This window comes from Tupaia chinensis, unplaced genomic scaffold, assembly GCF_000334495.1.
Source record: "Tupaia chinensis unplaced genomic scaffold, TupChi_1.0 Scaffold000216_1, whole genome shotgun sequence".
In the NCBI taxonomy this organism is placed as follows: Eukaryota; Metazoa; Chordata; class Mammalia; order Scandentia; family Tupaiidae; genus Tupaia; species Tupaia belangeri.
This window is the reverse complement of record NW_006159691.1, coordinates 2,277,233-2,300,200: the sequence shown is the minus strand read 5'-3', so window position 1 is coordinate 2,300,200 and position 22,968 is coordinate 2,277,233. Positions and strand designations below refer to the sequence as shown.

General features: G+C 41.8%; 1 protein-coding gene across 1 annotated transcript in view; it reads right to left on the bottom strand.

Annotated features, from left to right (window-relative positions):
- Positions 1-22,968, bottom strand: part of PTPRT (protein tyrosine phosphatase receptor type T) — a 1,472,724-nt gene that overhangs the window by 749,486 nt on the left and 700,270 nt on the right. Inside the window, exon 6 of the mRNA XM_006147596.1 lies at positions 18,595-18,710. Coding sequence (XP_006147658.1) covers positions 18,595-18,710 — 116 coding nt within the window. The remainder of the gene's footprint in view (positions 1-18,594; positions 18,711-22,968) is intronic.

Genomic DNA, 22,968 nt, shown 5'->3' with positions numbered 1-22,968 from the left:
CAGGATGGGCTAAAACAAGGCAGGGGCCAGAAGGTGACATATTGATTAAGGTACTGGACTCCCAAATGGTTGACTGCAGTTCAAGTCTCAGACCTGAAGGCTTGAAAATTATGTCAAGTGTGTGTGTGTGTGTGTGTGTGTGTGTGTGTGTGTGTGTGTGCCCCAAACCTCAAAAGGAGAGTGTAGAAGATGGGGCTGTGGTATGGTCATTTCCCCAGGGGAGTGATTTCTCACTTTTTTTCTGTCTCTCTCTGGCACATGCACAGGTCCTATGGGGGAAAAAAAAAAGTAAATGCCCAATTTGTGCAAACTTGGGAAGGTGATTTTATTTCTCTGAGCTTTAGTTTCCTCACATATAATATGGATTGGGTAATGGTGTCCACTTTATGGAATTACTGGCAGGAATAAATGAGAAGGCATGTAAAGCAATTAACGCACTGGTTAACAACCTGTCAATGTTTGTGGCACCAAGGACCAGTTTTGTGGAAGACAATTTTTTCATGGACTGAGGCAGCAGGTGGGGTAGGGGGGTCCGGGAGGTGGTAGATGGCTTTGGGATGATTAAAGTGCACTACATTTAATATGTACTTTATTTCTATGACTATTATTGTTACATATAATGAAATAATGCTACAATTTACCAACATGAAGTATTTGCAGCCTCTCCCTCAGCTGCACTGCAGATCATCAGGCATTAGAGTCTCATAAGGAATACATAACATAGACCCCTCGTGTGGGCATTTCAACAACAATGTTTGCTGTTGAGAATCAAGTGATGCTGCTGATCTGACAGGAGGCAGAGCTCAGGTGGTAATGTGAGTGATGAGAAACAGCTATAAATACAGATGACGCTTTGCTCGCTGGTCCACTGCTCACATCCTGATGTGCAGCCCAGTTCCTGGCCCAAGGGCCCGGGATCCTGACTTAGCACATAAAGGCATATTCTGGTGTTAGCAGACCTCTCCAAATTAACTATAACATTTGCCATGAAAAGTGTGGTAGGTGGGGTAACAGCCCTCCAAAGATGCCAACATTATACTCTCCACTTATTTAGAGGACTAAAGAGACTTCGAAGGTGTGATTAAGGATCTCAAGATCGGGAGACCATTTTGGACTGTCCTCGTGGGCCCAATGTAATCCCAAAGGTGAAAAAGGAAGGTGAGAGAGTAGGAGTCAGGAGTCAAAGAACAAGGCATGGGACAGGAAATACCAGCATGATGCAATAGCAGGCCTGACCATGAGGAAGCAGCCAGGAGCCAAGGAACACAAACAGCCTCTATGCTCTGGAAAAACTGAGAGAATGGATTCTCCCCTAGACCCTCTAGAAGGAATGCATCCCACAAACACTTTGCTTTTAGCCCAGTGAAACCCATTTCTGACTTCTCATTTCCATAACTATAAAAAATAGATTTTTTTTTTTAAATTTGAGTGATTTTTGCTATAGGATACATGCATTCACCAGAGAGATAGAGTGAGAAATCACTCCCCAGGGAGAACGGCCATGCCGTAATCCTTTCTCTTCTATTCTCCTTTCAATATTTTGGCCATTAGTTTCAAGCTGACAGGTCTGGGACTCAAACTATGGTCAGCCACTTGAGAGTCCAGCGCCTTAACCATTGTGCCACCTGCTAACCCCAAAATAAATTTGCTTTAAGCTATTAATTTTGTGGAATTTGTTACAGTAGCAATAAGAAACTATACAAAGAGAAAAAGGCTGTTGAAGTACAAAACATTCATTTTCCACATTTAAATTTTATCTTGGCATTGCCTACAGTATTATTTAGTTTTCACCTTAATGATGTCTAACAGAATTAGTGAGGATTAAGTGTGTCCCCTGATTCACAATTTTTGGTTAGCTCTAGAACCAACAAGTTTTCTCCCATTGAAGGATAGGAAATTGCAGGTAGTCTTATAAAATCTTTGGAAAATAGGCCTTTTGGTAATCACACTTGTCATATTGGGAGCAGGCAACAGCAGGACAGGATGAGCAGGAGAGCCCAAAGTCATGATGGGGAATAGCACTTTGATGAACCATGGGCAAGGAGAAATGGAAGTTAAGTTCAGAGAGATGAGCCCAGACAGGAATAGCCCAGGAGTACAACTGGTCAAGGCAAGGCAGGGAAAAGCAGATAGGTGCTGAAGGTCAAGGCAAATGAGCAGGAACCCAGGCACAGAAATCAAAAGAACACCAGCAGTTCAGGGAATAGAAGCTCAGATGGTGAGAGGATCAGATATCAAAATATTATAGCAACATGGAAAAGGAATTTAAGTAAATACATAGGAAGCACAAGGCCCTGGTGCTGCTGCAGTCCTAGACAAAAGAAGGAGAAAACACATAAGGGAAGAAAGCAGGGAGAGCCTTTGTCAGATATGTGAGTGCTTAGAAACCCAGGTTCAAAGACAACTGAGCAGTCACAAACAGGAGGGAAGCCAGGAAGATGGGCCAGAACCCTAAAGTGGACCACAATCTAGAGACGATGGGAGAGTTAAGATTCCCAACCAAGTCATCAGGGAGCACAGAGATGCACAGGGATGCAAATGCTAGGAAGCTGGGAACGAATACCAGGTCAAGTAAGGGAAGTCAAAATCCTCAGAAGGCCAATGAGAAGCATGGTATGAATGAATGCATATGGAAACCTGAGGAAGACGGTCAGATCAGGCCCTCATCCACCATCTGGCTCCTGTAGTATTTTTTTTCAGCCATAAGGATAGCCTTCCTCTGAAACTTCAAGGCATACTTTTTGTGTGTATAAGGGTTTTCAAGCCTATATGTCTATGTCTTGAAGTGGAATCATCTTCTAGCCCTTCTGATTCTATGACCCAAGTGAGTATTTCCCAGTAAAAAGCACTGATATGAAGAGCCTTCAGTTGAGCTCCCTAGAAACAATCTGAGACAGTGATTTATTGAGAGTTCTCAGGAAAAAGTTCTGTTCAAAAGACAGGAGGAGGGAAGAGGCTAAACAAGGACATGGTCAAAGTAGAATGAAACTTCAGCCTGATTCTACGAGAAGCCTAGGAGCTTGATGTAAAACTCAGAGCGGATCCCACCTGGAGGCAAGGGGGCCAGTTTTTGTGCCACTGCATCAGTCATGACTTGCCAGACGGCAGGAAAAGGAAACTTCCCATATGGTCAAGGTCAGTTCTCTGGGGAAGGGGAAGCTGTCAGCCCTTAGCACAGTGCTCTGGGGGAGGAGGAGGGAAGTGGAATCTATCAAAGACACGAACAACATTCAGTCTACTGGGAACTTCTCTTCTCTGCCTTCTAAAATGTATCATGCATGGGGTGTCTTGAAATCCAATGAGCCACTGTTTTCGAGATTTGCTGGAAATCTGTTTCTGAATTTTTGTTTGTTTTTAAATGGGGCTAGGAAATTGTTCTCTGTAGGATACTAGCAGTATCAGAAAGCTTGAACATCCCTGCAATAAGGCATAGATACATCTCCCATGAATGAAGAGATCCATAACTGAGTTTGACACACATTTTGTTCTTCTTAGGATCTGAGTAATGACTAAGTACAAATCACTTAATTAACATTTACTACTTTGTGCTAGGCACTTGTTAACTGGCCCACATGATAGGGTTCACTTAATCCTCTTTTTTTGAATAATGTAACTTTAAAAAAATAATTATTTATTTTATTTTTATTACTCATTTTGACCAAAGAGATACATAGAGAGAAAGAAAGAAAGCCACCAGGTCTGGGACTTGAACCACAGTCAGTCATGTGGAAGTCCAGCACCTTAGCCACCACCCGACCTACCAGCTCATTCACTTAATACTCCTGAAACCCCTGTAACAGCTCTTCTCAAAGGGCAGTCAGCCCCTGGACCAGCAATAGCAATATCATTTGGGAACTTGTTAGAAATGTACATTTTTAAGAGAATTCCAGGGCTGATATCCATTTGTGGATGTTGTTTATCGAGGTTGGTAGTCTGAGTTCCCCCTCCTGCTTTTCCTCTTCTATTATTAATCACACTGGATATGTACTCATGATTTTACAAAACAGAAGATGAGAGTGTGCAGAGTGTAGAAGGCATAATTTCTGCCCAGAGGAATTTACTGGCTAAGATTCTAACAAAACAGCAAAAACTAAAACAAAAACATGAAGTCAGGCACTAAAATAGTACATATCATGGAGGAGAACCGAGTTGGTGTAGCAAGAGAAATAATCTTAGAACAATCTAGAGCAGTGGTTCTTAAAGTGTAGCCACATAAGCATCCCCTGGGACTTAGAAACATAAATTCTCTGGTCCCATCCTAGATCCGCTAAAGCAGGAATTCTGGAGGTGGGGCCAGGTCATTTTTGTTGTAAGAGACCCTCCTGGTGATTCTGATGCCTAAGAAAGTATCAAATAAGTCTTATTAATATTCCTACTTAACAAGTGAGAATCCTGAGGCAGAGGGGTTAAGCAATATGTCTTCCAGTAGCACATTTCAAACTGCTGCATAGAAATCACTTGGGGATCTTATTAAAAATTCAGATCCTAGGGACCAGCAGTTGGCATAATGGCTATGTCACTGAACTCCCATGCAGTTGGCCGCAGTTCGAGTCCCAGACCTAATGGCTTCAACTCACGCCAGGCACATATGCGTCCATGCCCAAGATCCTCAGAGGAGAATGGAGAAGGGATTGTGGCATGGCCATACCCCTTGGGGCATGATTTCTCACTTTCTGGCTCTCTAACTCTGTCTTTCTGATGAGTACATGCACCCTACCGCAAAAACCTCTCCAAAAAAAGAAAGAGAGAGAGAGAGAGAGAGAGAAAATAAAAGAAAAGAAAAGAAAAGAAAAGAAAAGAAAAGAGGAAAAGGAAAAGGAGAGGAGAGGAGAGAAGAGAAAAGAGAAAAGAAAAGAAAAAAAATGCAGCTCCTAATTCACTAGGTCTGTGGAGGGGCCTGGAATTCTTGATTTCTGGAAAGCTCCCAGGCATCGTTGGCACTGCCAGTCCCTGAATATTACTAGGAGTCACAAACCCTTCCTTGATTTTGCTGAGTGGCTCAGTGAGGATTTGGACCCAGGTTATCTGATTCCAGAAATGGTGGCACTAAGCTTGGGTCAGTTAGCATGTCAGCAAGGCTGCTTGCTATTTGCTCCAGAGAATTGAGGCAGCCTCACTGGGAAGCGACCCCCCTCTGACTCCCCAATTTACTACTATGAAAGAATTGCATAGCTCTCCTATACATCCTGAGTATATGATAAAATCTTCCAGGAAGTCCCCCAACCGACAGCTCCCCTTTGCTCTGATTACTTACTATTAATTACAATGCTTTACCTCCATGGTCACAATAGAGGGTGGGCTGAAGTTCTTTCTAGGCAGAAGTAATCTTGACCTTTGGAAGGCCCTTAAATTCTTCCTTCCTTTATGTAAAATAGGATTAGGCCAAAACTGGCCCAGGACACCTCTGCCCTCTCCAAGTGAAATAGATAAATATATTAGGACGGCTTTCCCGAACTGCATTCCATGGAGACCCACCTACAATTGAGGAACTGCACTAGACCCACCCTTAATCCACCCCTGAATAGGAACTGCACTAGACCCACCTTTAATCCACCCCTGAATAGAATCTATGTTCTTTATTGTTAAAAGACTTTATGAGCTGATAATTGAAACACTAGCCCCTCTCCCATTTACCTGTATGTAACACATTCTCAATAAAAAGGCACGATGATTCCTAGCAGTTGTCACTCCTTAGAGAGCGATCTCTGAGGGGTGTCCGGCATAGGACGTGCATGAAAGGCATCGAGGCCTCTGTCTTCTGTTCACCTTAGCCGCCTTCGTCGAGATAACCCACCCACGCCGAGGCTGGACCCCGGCACAGAGCCATTACAGATACTTTGATAGATGATTGGGTAGTAGAAAAAGAGCAGATTCTTCATGGCATCAGGTGTGAAATTGTTTCAACTATGCCCATATAATAGGCATAGTTGATGATCCTACAAGAGTAGGGTAAAGTGTTCCAGAAACTTTGTTCAAAGAACATCTAATGCCAGCCTACACAAAAGGACTGTTCCAAAGGAAACCTTTTGATGAATTATGCGATAAGAAGTCCACATGCCTAGCTTTCTGGAAACCTTAGGGTTCTCTAAGTCATAAATATATGTGTAAAAATAAGTAAAATATGGGAGCTGGTAGGTGGCTCAATGATAATGCAAATGCTCTGCAAGGCTGATTCCTGCAGAGGGTTCTGTGTTCTTGTCCAAAGACCCAGGACACACCAGGTGCATGCATGCCTGTGATCCCAGGCTGCTGAGGTTGAAGGTAGATCAAGCATCAAGAATCTATTTGGAGTGGTTTGTTTGTTTTTCTCTCTCTCTGGAAAAAGAAAAAAAATTTAAAAATGAGGAACTAAGCATTTTTCTGCATTATTGGCTACCATGTTTTAAATATATATTTAAGTTATGGCATATTTGATACATTGTTAGGTGTGGTGTGGTCCTCTTCCATCTATCCCCATCAGTCTAGAGCAGTAGTTTTCAAACTTCAGTGTGTCTCAGGGTCACCTAGAAGGGTGATGCAAGAGCTCTAGAATGAGGCTAGGTCATGGCATTTCTAGCAGATTCCTAAGTGATACTGCTGCTGCTGACCTTGTTCTGGGTCACAAGGAATTGAAAGTCTATGTCCTCTTTAGTCCTCAATGAAAAGCAAGGGGCCAAATAGTACCACAGAACAATGAATGGAGACATTCTTTAAAGCTAGGAACTTCTTAAAATTGCTGCTGCACCAAGACTGCCCAACTGTGGGACAAGGATGTGGCCCCCAAATCCAACTTATGCTCCAAAGACAGAGACAGAAGTCCTTGACCTCATGCTGAGTCTCCTTGTAGAAAGATCCTTTTTTTTCTTTGCCCAGAGGCTCTGATGCTTGTCAAACAATATGCCCGTGGAGCTGCATGTGCCCATAGGGTGAACCCCTGGTTCCAATTCATCCATCTGGAGGGGACTCCTGCTCTAAGCTAAACAAATGGGTTCATAGCCTAATCAGTGGTTCTGCTTAATCCCATTTATACTCATGTCTCAGCATGGCAACAATTACCTTTGAAATCTTTCCTTGTCTCCTTTGTATTCTTTCATCTGCTTGTCTCTCTCTGAAACAACCCAAATTCTACCTCCCTGTGGTTTGCTTTATGTAAGTCAGCTTGGTTCAAGACCACACACTCCATAGAAGAGCCGGGGCTGTAAATACCCACACTTTAATATTTCTGACCCTAGATGTGCATTTCCCATCCACAGACAAGACCTCTCTGCCCTATGAAACAATTTCACACCTGATGCCATGAAGAATCTGCTCTTTTTCTACTACCCAATCATCTATCAAGGTATCTGTAATGGCTTTGCCATTTTGCAATTCCCATCTACTCTCCTATGGTATTGTGACATTATTCCCTTCACAAAGAGATAAGACATAGCCTGCAAAATGGTTCTCATTATTTCAGAGAGAAAAGGCAGTCCTGCAATTGATTTGTAATTGGCAGAAGTGGAAACATGACTGTATTTAATAAAAGGAAACTGTTTCTGTTATCACACAACAGATACTATGCCTGATTTACAGTAGATATTCTAATGCAGCGTTCCGGAAGTCTTTAGTGTGCTGGTTTCAGCTTCTGGCATCAAAAATAAATAAATATGAAAAAATAAGTAAATAAATAAATATGGGAGAGGGTGAGAAGAAGGGAACCAAGAGGGAAAAGAAAGAAGCAAAACATTTAAGGGACACAAAAATGGAAAATTATATGCTGATAACATGTATGATAATATCTTTAACTGGACTAACATGCAGAGTATTCATGCTGGGAAAATTCACTTTATAAGTTGTAATGATATAGAGTGATTGAATGTATAAAATATAACAAAAATAAATAAAATAAAAAACCAGGCCCACATTTCCAGCAAAAAATTTTCCGATTGCTCTAAAAATCTCCTGGCCAGAAAATATTTAGGTGAAACTCCCACAATTCATTTGTAATGAATATTCTTTCCACTTCTGTCATACTGCCCCAAAGGCATGACATTTGGAAACTTGCTAATATCTCACCCATTGATTCTCTTAGGACCATATTTGTACCTTCTTGGCAGTCTCTAAAGAATAGCTTTTGATTATTCTTTATTAAAAGTTAAAAGAAATAGAAGTAGACATAAATCATCTTTGATTAGCTGTGCTGAAACCCTTCCAAGGGCCCACTGCATGCATGCTGACTATTCATTTGGAGTTGATTTTTGGGTTCAGAACTCCTGCAAGGAGCTAGGAGGGGCCTTGTATAAGCCTCAGAGGGGGCTGTAAGCCCTAAACAAAGGAGATGAGCAGAGAGTAAAGGGCCGGCACAAGTGCTACCTCCTTACACAACAAGATCTTCCCTTTCCTATGTCCAGTTCACCTCTCAGAGCACCACTCAAAGGCTGCTCCCTCCAAAGACACTGCTCTGACACACATTCCCTCTCCACTTTCCCTAGTCTGCTCTTGCTAGCCCCCATCTAGCCCAGTCTCACTGCAATGCAATAGTTAACTCTGACAAGTTGCTCATTGTCTCTCTCTGACACCAGAAGGTAAGCTCCATGAGGACAAGAAGCAAATCTACTTGCTCACCACTCTCTCCCAGCTCCTAGCAGAGTGTGGGACCAGCATGAGCTGGGGTCAAATCCCAAAGAGCATAAATGAGGATGGGTTGAGAGAAGACATGAAAGGAAACATTTAGGAAAGAAAGAATAAGCGTGTGTGGAGGAGAAACCTCGTGGTCAGAGCTGCCTAGGAAGCTCCAAGGTGAGTTGCATGGGATGGGGAAAGCCCTTGCATTAGGTGCAGATGAATATGAGAGAACACAGCATTGTCTGCAGGTCTAAAGCCCAACCCTGTGCCCATGCCCTGAGTTGCCATAAAGGAACTGTTTCTTGATCTGGAGTTACCTTAAGGTGAAAAGTAGGAGAACAAGGGGCCAATCACACAATGGTGAAATGTGGCACCCTGTGGGACTGACCTACATGGGAAGGTTCCAGATTCATGGCCAGAAACCTCCTTGGGTATGCCAGGCACATGCATCCCAATGACCAGGGACTGGATAAAACAGGGGGTGGATCGTGGCATTGGGCACTGTTGGGAATGATGTTTCTGTCTCTCTCTCTCTCACTCATGGAAGAAATAAATGAATAACTTTTTAAAAAAGGTAACACAGAAAACACAGCTTGTGTAGATAGTGCCACACCACTGTAAAAACATAAAAAGAAATAAAATTTACCACATTTTAGTTTGTAAGTTATATTTCAATGATGCTATTATTAGAAAATACTAGGATTTCCTATTCAGCTATGACTAGACCTACTATGTGCAAATATCCACCTGGATCCCCCACCACCACCAGCACCACCACACCATCCCAGGGACATTAGGGGGATAGGAAAATTGTGAGAACATACTTATGCTACTTGCTGTGTGGTGAAATAAAGCCCTTTAACTCTGACCCAGGAGTCTCATGTCTTCTGCTAACCTCTATGATGTTAGCCTGCAGATAAGGTAAATCTTGGCCACTTCATAGTTGTTGACAGATGGTTTCTTGAAACCCAGAAGGCAGGATAGTTTTTATGGAGGGAGCAGTCAGCATCACCAAATACTGAACAAAACATCAGATACAAGGACTGGCAAGCATCTCTTCGCTGTAGCAACAGGGAAGGCACTAGTGACACATACAAGAGCCACTTCTGGGAAGAGATGCAGTTGAAGAAAGCCACATTGCAAGTACAGACATCACAAGTAAGAAAAGAAGCTAAGAAGGGGAGAAGAAACTCGAGAAGTCAGATAAAGGGGGAATGATTTTTTTTTAAAAAAAATCCAAGATTCTTTTTATTTTGCTGATTTTATCTGTAGATTTAAGATGCTCAAATAAACATTCACTTCCTGCCTCTGCCACTCACTACCTGTGCAACTCGGAAAATGTCATTTACCAGTCTTAAAACTCTGTCTCCATACAAAGGGGCTATAATAACATCCACACAAAAGACTGGTTAGGAGAATTAAATAGTCATCCCTCAGATTCAACCAATAAAGGATTGGAAACAGTCAGTATTTCCCATCTGCAAGTGATCCATTTCTGTTTAAATTCACGGACATAAAGCACAAGGACAGGGAGAGCCAACTGTACATCACATGTGTAAGCACTCAATAAACATCAGCTGTTATAAGAATTATCATTACCTTATTACCATTGTTTAGTTGTGGTGTGGCTGCTAGGTTTGCTTATTCATTCATTCATTCATTCATTTAGGAGAGGTTTTTGCTATAGGGTGTGTGCACTCACCAGAAAGACAGAGAGAGACAGAGAGACAGAAAGCGAGAAATCATCCCCCAGGGGGATGGCCATGCTGCAATCCCTTCTCCTCCATTCTCCTCTAGGGATTTTGGGCACGCACGCACACACGCCCGGCTTGAGTTTAAGACACCAGGTCCAGGACTCAAACCGTGGTCGACTACATGGGAATCTAGCAATATAGCCATTACACTAACTGCTGGTCCCTCTTTTTATAATTTTTTAAAGAGATTTTTGCTATAGGGCATGTACACTCACTGGAGAGACACAGACAGAGAGACCCCAGGTGGGATGGCCACACTGCAATCTCTTCTTTTCCGTTCTCCTCTAGGGATTTTGGGCATGCACCCACATGCACCCAGCATGAGTTTTAAGCCACTGGGTTCGGGACTAGAAATATGGTCAACTATATGGGAGTCCACCAACATAACCATTATGTCATCTGCTGGTCCCATGGCCATTAGGTTTTCAACAGAATTCTCCTGTGGAAGGGGTGCTTGGTTCAGATGCAGGCATGTAGGGGATGTTTCCAGAACATTCAGCCTTGGAAGCAAGCAGCAGCCCTGTGGTGGTTAGAATCAGCTGCAGAGAGGACTGAGAGCTCTCCTTATTTCATCAGCCCTGGTGCAGCTGCTGTCAAGTCAATGGGCTCACAGTGTAGGAGTCTCTTCCTGCCAGATTCAGGTCCACCCCTGGTTTTATGCATGTGATCTGTCTAAACACATACACCATCCCTAGTGAGATGTGTGCAGAGTGTTTGGACACATGGCCTCATTTCCAAGACTCTTTGAACATTATTTGTTATATAAACTCTCAGTGGAGTAAGTCCTCTGAAAAGAGGCCTGGAAGTCACTTCCACGGTGGGGCTGACAGAGTCTGCTCTGGAGTCTCATAGGAGCTTAAGGATGGAGTTTCATAAGCCATAGTCTTTGATAAAGACAGGAAGACACACACAAAATTTTTCCATAGGACGGGTGCCACCATGCCCCCAGGAGGACACACACAAATTTTTCTAAATACCCTTCCAGAAAAATAGTTCTGATGGTAATGATGGGGTGTTGGGGAAACCATGGGTGTATTTTATCTCATTCTCACTGGGAGACTAGTGCTTCTTTTGGAATTAGCTACCTCAATGCTAGCCATGACTTATTTCTATCCTTAGATTATTCTGTACATAGAAAAAAGTGACCATTTACCTCTTTTAATAGCATTTTTTTTCTGTTTATATTATTTCCCTAGATTCCTTTTAGAGTATTTGGATGAAACAGAAAAGAATAGAGATAAAAAGTAAAAGCATACATAATCCATCATCACAATGATTGAGTCTTGATACATTTTATAGAGTTATATGTATGTGCATGTATATATGTGCATATAAATTATATGAAAGTACATATAAGTATGCATATATCTTATTTTTAACACATATTGAATATATTATTTTATAACTCACTCTTTTCTTTTCATTACATATGATAAAATGTTATTAAAAACACTTCTTGGGACCAGCAGTTAGCTTAATGGCTATGTCGCTGGACTCCCATGTAGGTGACCGCGGTTCAGGTTCTGGACCCGGTGGCCTAAACTCACGCCGGGCGCATGTGTGTGCATGCCCAAGATCCTGAGAGGAGAATGGAGGAGAAGGGATTGCGGGCATGACCATCCCCTCGGAGGGTGATTTCTCGCTTTCTGTCTCTCCGTCTCTCTTTGTCTCTCTGGCAAGCGCACGCACCCTATAACAAAAACCTCTCAAAAAAAAAAAAAAAAAAAACTTCTTTGACCTAATATTTAATTACTCCAATCCAGTATTTACTTCAACAGTTTCTTTTCCTGGACATGGAGGTTCTTTCCAGTTTCTTTGTCTTGTCTAACATATTTGCTAATACATTTTTGTCCCCATCTCTAGTTATTTCCTCAGGGAAATTCTCATAAGTAGAATTACTTATTGGAAGAATATGCACAGTTCAGGCTTTAGATACCAACTACCTAATTAATATCTTCCAGGAAAGATGTACCCATTTACACTTTCCCTGTACTGTTCTGACAGTGCTGTCAGTGTGGTCCTATTAGCTGCAATCTGAATAATTTTCATTTTTTTCTTTATTGAAAAAGATCACTAGGTCAGCCCCCTTCCCTAGTGGTTTAGGAACCTGGAGACCACATGGTCAATTATGTGATTCAAATTCTGGACCCAGCAGCTTGAAAAACACTAGGCATATGTGTACATATCCCAAATCCTGACAGGATGAAGAAACAGAGAAGGGACTAAGGTATATCATGCCCCTTCGGGGGTGCTTTGTCCTTTTCTCTGTCTCTGGTAAAATTTTTTAAAAAGTTCTCCAAAACAATAGACTGCTTTGCTTGCTTGACATTCTACTTAGACTATACACCATGTACTTGCTTAAAAGATTGTAAGTACATATTCATCTGGCCAATATATCCCATAAGGAATAAGCCAGTTAGAATGAGGCCCTCATAGAATGCAAGAAGTCCTCCTACATAAGATGAACTTCCTCATCATTTTTTATTGGCCTTTTATCCAGCCTTTTCCCTGAAGCACTAGGACTGTTCTAGGCTCAGATATGAGCATGCCCACATAGGTCTTGTTATTGTTTCTTAGAAATTCACACTACAGTCACATGAAAGCCAGCATCAGCAAATAGGGTTTTCTAAAGAGCCTGTAAAGTTTCCAGGAGGTTACAAAATGGGGATATGGGCTAGCCCTTCTTCATAACATATTAATTTATGATAGAGAACCATTTAAGCAAAAACAGGCTTGAATTGCACTTAATAGAAAGAAAGCCTGGACTCTCTATGCCGCAGGCAACAGGAGTTCCTTTTTTTCTTCTTCCTTCTTTAATTTGCCAGAAGGCACATGTGAGTGAGAGAGAGAGAAAGAAAGAAAGCACCCCCTTGGGACATGATCACACCACAATACCTTCTCTTCCATGACCTTCTCCTATCAAGATTTCTGGCATTCATGCATGTTTCTCAAGCTGTTTCCTTGGTTTGGGATTCGAATTGTATAGTTGGCCATGTGGGATCTAGCCATCTTAACCACTGTGCCATGGGCTGGCTCAATTCGTCTTAACTATAGGTCCACTGACATCTCCCTAACCATTACCAGAAAGAAGAGCCACCGACATACCATTCAGGTAACCAAGTATTTCCCTGTCTGAAAATTGGTTGATTAAAAAAAAGTTACTCCCTTTTTGTGACTTACTAAAACTTCTCAGTTTTATCTTGGCAGATGAAGAGAAGGAAATGACATTGTTGGAACTTAGACTCATCATAGGTGTCTTATAGGGATTCTTTTGGTCACAGTGTACTTGTTTCACTTGCTTTGGAAGTTCTCAGATTAAGTTACTCCAGCCCTGTTACATGGAACAGATCTTTGGTGAAATCTCCCAGCTGCTCCTCCAGGAATGGAGGAATGGATCCAAGGCAGTGTCTCTTGAGAAATCTGCCACAGCTTTGATTTGTCAGATTAGGTTGTAGTCATCTCCAGGGTGGCAGATGTCTTGACAGATACCTTCAGGTTGAGAAAGATGCTGACCTATGTAATGGTTAATTTTATGTATCAACTTGAATATGCCATGGGGTGGCCAGATTAAACATTATTAATAGACATGTCTGAGAAAGTGTTTCTGGATGAGATTAGCATTTGAATCTGTGGACTCAGTAAAGTAGACTGTCCTACTCAATGTGGGTGAGCCTCAGCCAATCTTTTGAGGATCTGAATGGAATAAAAAGAGAGGTGAGAGGAATTGACCCCTTTTGCTTGTTGCTGCTTGCTTAATTTGGGACATGAGTCTTTTCCTGCCCTTGGACTGGGATTTAGCCTTTGGACTTGGGCTGGAATGACACCACTGGCTTTCCTAATCTCTTGCAGATTGTGGGACCTCTCAACCCCCATAATCACATGAGTTATTCCTTATAAGTCTCTTCATTTGGTACACAGTAATGCCCCTTGACAGTTGATCTGATAACCAAGAAAGCTACTAAGGGACAAACAGGCAACATAGACAGTGTGGATACTCTAAGTGGAGTAATGGTTCACATCCCAGGCAGGACAAAGGAGGATGGCACAGGAGTTCATCATACTTTTCAGAACGACATGCAATTTGAAAGAGCGTAGGAATGGAAATTTGGGCAGAAAAAAATAGAGAGGTAAGACATTTGTGGGACACAGATACAGTTTCTGTGTGATGATGTGTGTATTATTCTCAACTGGACTGGTCTTTGTGTATCGTGCTAGGTTAAGTCTCTTTACAATCTAAATGATGTGTAGTGATTGAATGTATAAAATTAAAAGAATGACATGCAATTTAAAACTTTGTTTATTTCTGTAATTTTCTATTCAGTATTTTTGGACCATAGTGGACCACAGGTAACAGAAAACTGCAGAAAGCAAAACTACGGATAAGGAAGGATTTCTTTCTTTCTTTCTTTCTTTCCATTTATTCATCCATCTAGTTTATCTGTACTATTATATGTAAGCCTAGCATTACTAGTCCCACAGGTATTGGACAGAAAATATAAACTATCTACCTTCTGATATTTCCCAAAAGATAGATGAGGGAGGCAATATTTAGGGAGGTTTCCTTGGAGAAACAGTTACATGATCTGTTCACTCACTGGATAAGTTGGAAATACCCCATTAGCAGAGGAGCTAGGACCTCTGCAGCATCACACTACCCGTCTCGACTCCTCCCTCTTCGCTCATCCTCCTAAACTGCTTTCATGCAGAGCATCGTTATGTGAAACAGGCCTAGGAAACTCACTAGTGTGCCCTCAATAAGACTGCGGTGGGAAACGTGGTTCATTACATCACACTGTGTTTTCTTTATGAGGGCTCCTGGGAACAATTCCTGTCTGGCCTCTGTGTGAACAACAGTTAGAATTTTCCTGAGCAATTGGTTTGTGTTTATCTTACAGACATTGTGAACTGTATATCTGACAAGTTTTCTTTATTCCACTGATGGCCTTGGTGCTGTGGGCTCTGTTTGGGACCCACTGTAGCAGGTAGTAGCAGGTGTGCAGAAATGCCATGCTAGCATTATTATCAGCTCCTGTGTATTCTTTTCCTCCTATCTTGCATTGCCTCACTTTTAATTTATGATATCTTGTCATGTCTTATGTCCCATTGTAAGCTGCCTGAAAAATAGTCTGTTTACACTAAAAAGGAGATAAATAAGATGTGGAAGAGCTCCACACATGTGTTCCTATCTATTTTCTTCAAAACTTCAATTACATTTTGCTTTAACATCCTTCCATTGACAGACCCAAGGTTGAGGGCATGCAACTCAGAATGGAAGCAGTAACAGAATATAATTGGAAAACCCAAATACAGTTGCTGAAAATACTGTGGTAGTCCCGCCTCATCACATGACCCAGTGGAGGCAACACCGTTCCAGTGACAAAGCTTCTTTGGAGCCCGATGACTTTAATACTCATTATAATGAAAAGAGTAAATAACACTACTTAATACTGGGTGACATGCAGAAGTTTATTAAGCTCTCAAGGTCTGCAGGCAGCTCAGGGAAGCAGGAGGGCCAAGTATTACCATTATTTTTATTCTACTGTGCTGCTATGTAGCAAGAACTGTTAGCCCCTAGATGGACTCTTTCTGCCCTGGTAATTTCAAACTGCAGGAAATGGGTGCAAATTCAAGAAGAGAAGTAATAGTGTGAGCTCCCCCGAATGTGCGTAGAGAGATGGCTGGACAAATGAACTCATGAAAATACATTTACCAACATTAGCCATCAAATAAATGAAAATAACCATGACGAGGTAGATGAGGTACCATTATCCACTATTCAAATGGCTGAAATTAAAAATATTTACCATTTTGAGTGTTGGTGAGGATCTGAAGCAAACAGAACTCACACAGACTGCTGGTCAGAATGTGAAAAATGTAAAACCATTTTCTTTTCTTTTAAAATAAGTATTTATTCATTTATTTAATCCCATTTGTTATCATTATTTTTAATTTGACCAGAGAGAGACAGAAAAAGAAGGAGAAAGGGAAAACAAGAAAGCAAACCCACAGGTCCAGGACTTGAAACATGGTTGGGCATGTGGGAGTCCAGCACCCTTAAACACCACACCACCTGGTGGCCCCTGTAAAACCATTTTCAAAAACAGTTTTTTGTTCTCTAAAAAGTTAAATATATGGTGGTCAACAGGTGGTACAGAGATTAAGGCAGCTGGATCCCACATGATCAACTGCATGGTTTGAGTCCCAGACCTGGTGGCTTGAAAACACACCAGATGTTTATGCATGCCTAAAATCCTGAGAGGAGAAGGACCAGCAGTTAGCGTAATGGTTATGTCACTGGACTCCCACGTAGTCGACCATGGTTTGCATCCTGGACCCGGTGGCTTAAAACTCACGCCAGGCGCGTGTGCATGCATGCCCAAGATCCCGAGAGGAGAATGGAAGAGAAGGGATTGCGGTGTGGCCATCCCCCCTGGGGGGTGATTTCTCACTTTCTGTCTCTCTGTCTCTCTATCTGTCTGCCGAGTGCATGCGCCCTATAGCAAAAACCTCTCAAAAAAAAAAAAAAAAACTCCTGAGAGGAGAATGGAGAAGAGACTGTGGAGTGGCCATACCCCTGGGGTGGTGATTTCTTTCCCTCTCCCTCTATCTCTCTCTGTGTCTCTCTCCAGTGAGCACACATGCCCTGTAAGAAAACTAAGCAAATCAACCAAGTTAAATATACATTTTTCAGATGATGCAGCCATTCCATTCCTAGGTATTTGCCTAAGATGAATGAAAGCATATGGCCATACAAAGACCTGCATGACTGCTCATAGTAACTTCTCCAGAATAGCCAGAAGCTGGAAGCAACCCAACAGGCATCCACCAACAGTTTAATTGAAAACAAGTTGTGGAATATACACATAATGGAATATTTTTCAGCAAAAAGTAAATAAGCGATAGGTATGTACAACAACATAGATAAATCTGTATATTTATGCATATCAATAAAGAATATATTCTGCATGATCCCATTTATAGAAAATTCTAGAACACACAAACTCATATAGAGTACCAGAAAGCAGATGAGTGGTTGTCTATTACGCATGGGGTGTAGAGGGGCAGAAGAAAGGGATCACAAACAGAGAAAAGAAAACTTGGGTGGAGGCGATGCTAATTCTCAATATCTTATTTGGAGTGATAGTTTTATGTGTAAGCCATATTAATACTTATTAAGTTAAAGCTTTTAAATATTGCCTTTGAATTATACCTCAATAAAAGCTGCTTAAAAATAACTGTTAAAAACCATTATATACCCATAGCCACAAGTAGTTGGTGGTTATTGCATTGAACAGCACAGCTCAAATGTCTATGCTGCCCCAGAACTTGGTGTCTGCGTTAGCATTGACGGGCGTGTGCTATTGTTGTAACAAGCCGTGGTCTAGTTCTGTGTCCCATCTCCTGACTCTAACCCCCCACCAAAGTGATACGTCTTATCTTCCTTAGGAAATAGCATCAATGAGCAGAAGTAACAGGAAAACATATTCAAGTTTAAAATGCTTTCCTGGTCGTCTTTACTCATGGACATATTACGCAGAGCAGAGATGAACTGATCATTTTAATATTTTATCCCTATAAAAAATGACTCATTATTATCCAGGTATACTGGTGACCATTGGTTACTAAACAACCTCACTAATCAAGAGTTTGTGATGCCATATACCCAGAATTTAAAATATTTAGTCAGTCTGCTTTTTTTCGGGGGGGGGGAGAGATTTTTGCTATAGAGTGAGTGTGCTCACAAGAAAGAGAGAGAGAGAGACAGAGATGAAAAGCAAGAAGTCAGACCCCAGGGGCATGGCCACACTGCAATCCCTTCTCCTCCATTCTCCTCTTGGGATTTTGGGCACACACCCAGTGTGAGTTTAATTAAGCCATCGGGTCCGGAACTTAAACCGCAGTTGACTACGTGAGAGTCCAGCGATATAGCCATTACACCAAATGTTGGTCCCAGTTAGTCTGCTTTAAGACAAAGTTTGTTAGAGAGAAGCTGGAAAGGCCATAGTCACAAATTCTATTTATGAAACTGTTAGGGTTTGGCTTCAATTTTTCCATATATAAAATGGGTATTCTAACACCAACCTTAGAAAATTATACTTAAGATTTAACAAGATCATGGATGCAAAGCACCATCCAAGGAACAGAGGTACTTAAAAAGATCTCCTTCCCTTATTCATCAAACTCTCGATCACAACATACACTTTCTTTCTTTACCAAGGGAAGAGCCAAGGTGAGTAGGGGACTCTCCCGTTCTTACCTGGAGCCATAGTTTGTCATGCTGAGACCACTTCCCACCAGCAATGCACTGAAATGTGGCATTCTGTCCCACATTCACCTCGACATTTTGAAGTCGCAGAAAATGAGGTGCTTTTCCTACAAGAGAAACCAAAGAATGCATGAGACTAGTATTCAACAGCCTACGCCATTTCTCTACTGGGGGATGGCAGCTCAGGATGGACACTGGACAGGGTAGAATTTGTGCCTGGGAAGTGCTTAGCTCAGGGACAACCTGACTGATCACCATGAGTCAGGCACTGTCCTAAGGGATATACACACTTCATCTCACTTAAACCTTACCAAAAAAATGAAATCCCTAAATATAGATAGGACCACCATTTCACAGACCAGATAATTAACGATCTGAGGGGTTACATAGTTTGACGCAGTCAGATATTCAATAAAGTAGTGATGTGAAGACATGACTCCTAGTCCCTGAGATCCTCAAAGTCCATCTTGCAAGGTACTGTGCAAAGCCACCCTGTTCAAATGGCATGGACATCGATTAGAATAAACCAACTGTTGACACTGGAGCTAGCACTAGATTAAAGGGGGAACCATGAAACTGAAATTCAGGAGGAAAAATTGGAGGTGGGTAAGTGGTCACCACAGAGGATATCCCTGTAGACGGGGTGAGCAGAATAAGAGAAAGGTGAGGTGAAGCCAGAGACCTGCACATTGAGCCTCGGTGATGATGCTGATGATGAAAATGATAAGGGCAAAGAGTAGAGGATGAAAAAAGGATGAAGAGAAGACAGCAGTTATCATTTGCTTAGTTAGTGCTTACTGTGTGATCACTACCATGTGCAGTAACTAACTTAACCCAATGTAGCTGGTATTGGTATTATAACAGTCCTTCTAGGGGGTGCAGAGGGATACAGTCTGAAATCACCAGTGAATGCCTGAAACTGAACTCTACATATACCACATATTTTCCTCTACAAGTATACCAGCGATAAAGTTTAATTTATAAACTAGACATAGTAAAGCAGTCACAGAAATAACTAATAATAAAATAGAATAATTACAACTATGTACTATAATGAAAGTGATGTGAATATGGTCTCTCTTTCTCTCAAAATATCTTAGAATACTATACTCACCCTTTTTCTTGTGATCTGTTAATCTAATAATTGAGATGGCTATTAAGCAACTAAATGGGCAGGTAGTATATACAGCATGGGTACCCTGGATAAAGGAACGATTCATATCCCAGTGAGACAGAATGGGACTGTGCAAGAGTTCGTTATACAACTTAGAATAATGGCACAAAATTTAAAACTTATGCATTGTTTACTACTAGAATCTTCTATCTAATATGTCTAATATGCTCAGCATGAGTAACTGAAACCGTGACATACAAATCTGCAGATAATGGAGGATTACTATATCTCCATTTTGCAGTGAATAAACTAAGACACAGAGAATTCAAGAAACTTGTCCAGAATCACAAGGCTCTAGAGTCTACGCTCTTAACTATAAATGCTAGGACCTCCTGAGAAAAGGAGAGATGGGACATTGATTCTGGGGACTGAGCACATAGGGGAAAGAACTTTCAAATAAAAACCAGTGTTCATGAGCAACCTTAGTGTGTGTTTTATGTCGGGTAACTTGAATTCATTTCTTTCCTCATTTGTCAAGTTGTTCTCACCTATATGAGTTCTCACAGTAAGAGTGGTATCAGCTCTGAAATAGGATGACAGCCTATGACTAGAAAATGGAGTTTTTTTAAATTGAGGCACAATGAAGGATCCCTACCACCATCAATGAAATCAGTGAAGAATTGGGCACAGACTACCTTCAGAATAAGAAGAAAAAAAAAAACTGGAGAGTTAGAGAGAATCAAGGAGGTTCACCAAGAGCCTTTATGGTATCTTTCCAGAGAGAATCAAATATGTAGACAGGCAAATAATAATAATAATAATCTCATTTATTGAAAGTTCTTCCAAAGCTTTGCATGCTTTATCTAATTTTATTTCATAGTATCCCTGAAACTATTATCATTTCCCTTTTAGAGAGACAGAAAATCAAGACTCAACAAATTTAATGTGCTCAAAGCTATACAGTGAGAGTAAGAGAAATAGAATTTAGCCCAGGGCCATTCTAGCCCCAAACTCAGAATTTAGCTAGCATGTTCTCTTGCCCCCTGGGCTTTGGGAATGAGGATGGTGCCACCATCGGGCCCAGTGTCCATAAAAAGGGCTCCCAGACAGGATACTGATAACTCTTCAGTGTTCTCTCAGTGCTCCCAAATGTATTTCTACAAATGATCCCTTTCCTTGCTCTCGTTCCCCATGGGCTTCACGCTTTAAAACTATCTTGTCTACCAAACTGTGTCACCACCTGTAAAGCTCAGCAAAAGCCAAGAACCTTGACATTATTAGGCAGACTTGCTGTGAGAAAACACAGACCTTCTGCTCAGGTTTTTAAATGAATGACAACAGCTTAGTGACACCTCTTGCCTCCTTTAGGATCCCATGGCTAGAGTAGTATGGAGGGTCTCAGGTCCAGGGAGGACCACTTCTTATGGGCTTTTCAGAGCTTAAGATTCTTGCATCTTGTCAACCTGACAAATGTCAGGTTGCTTTGATTGTCTGAAATTCTTTCCTTTGTGCTCTCCTGCATAGTTTTATAAAGTTATTTTTAGAACTATCAGTTCAAATCAATTATTCAAGTGGGAATAGAGTGAACCTAGTAAATCCATTTATGTCACAGGTTTAAAGAGAGAGCGAGGGACCAGCAGATGGCATAATGGTTCCATCGCTGGACTCCCATGTGGTTGAGCATGGTTCAAGTCTCAGCCCCAATGGCTTGAAATTCACGCCGGGTGCGTGTGCATGAGTGCCCCAAATCCCAAGAGGAGAATGGAGGAGAAGGGATTTTGGTGTGGCCAGCCCCAGGGGCGTGCTTTTTTGCTTTCTGTCTCTCTATCTTTCTCTCTCTCTGGCAAGTGCACATACCCCCTATAGCAAAAATCTCTCTCTGAAAAGAAAAGGGGGGAGGGAGAACATTCACTCTATATACAGAGGAGTAAAGGCTGAGCTCCAATGTTGGGAAGTTTGCATTAGGTTTAACAAAGGTACCTCTACTCTTACCCTTTGGGATATTAGGAACATGGTTTAACTCTGGGATATGTATGATTAGAAGGAGATGTTCTCTGGATCAACATTCTCTGCTTCCCTGTGACTCATCCCATTTCTCTCCCTTCCCAGCAACAGACTGTTTGCCTTGATCCTTTCATTTTCAATCTCTCACTCTCCATTCTAGGTTCAGTAGTAGAGCATTCAAATGTTTAATAGCCCCTGGCATTAATATTCTACAGAAACACTGGCAATTTACAGCAGAGATGCTAAACCCATGGGCCAGAGAGTTATTAATAAAGTGGTTCAGTTGTAAAACAAAACAAAATAAACTTTTTTTTAATCTCATCTTTCACTTTCCCACTTTTGAAAGACTTAGGTAAAATAAAGACTTCTCTATATAAGAAAAGCAACATTGCAAGCACAATAACAATTGGTATCTATCTAAAACCAGCCTCAGCATTGAGACGACAATAGGAGTAGTAGGGGGTTGGGGGAGCTGGAGAGAGACCCTGTGCCCCATGAGAGGGTCTGCTACTTAAATCCAGCAGAAGGAGGCAGGGAAAGAATGCTTGGCTCAGGAGCGTCCATCATATGATTTCTCAATGCAAATGAGATATCCAGATTTTATATGAAATCTATCATTCTAAACTCATAACTTTTTATTAAAATACCACATAGACTTAAGAGAACACATTGCTATGTAGGCTCCATCAGTTTGTAGTCTCTGACACGTAGTGCTTACTAAGCCATCTCCAACAATTCCCCCTGGCTGGTTTTGCCTGATCTGGACCCATAAATCTGCTGGTGCCCCATCCCTCCATGCACTGTACTGTGGGCATTGTGGGAACATGGGCCCTAGATTTGCAGTTCCCAGCACTGGACCTTATCTCAGCCACGCTCCTGCTCAGCATCCTCTCTGCATGCCCTTGCTTTTGTCTCTTTTCTTTCGGCTCCTGCCTTATCCCCAGCTCCTGGCAGGTCTGTGGATCCCCTTTATTTTGGTTCTCTTCTCTGGGTTGCCAGTCTCTCTGACCCCCCTTCTTCCATCCCCGAACTCCTGTCCATTCTTTAGCCATATGCCCTCTCACCTGTCACTTTCCCCCTAGAATCTGCAACTCTGGAAGAGAAAGTACTATACCAGTTTCAATTCACTGACCTTCAGTCAAACATAGTTGCCCACTATACCCAGGCCAGGCACCTTCTTGGGGCTTTAAGCACCCTCCCACTTTCTCTCCATCAAGAGCAACTATTCCCAAATGGGATCCTGCTGA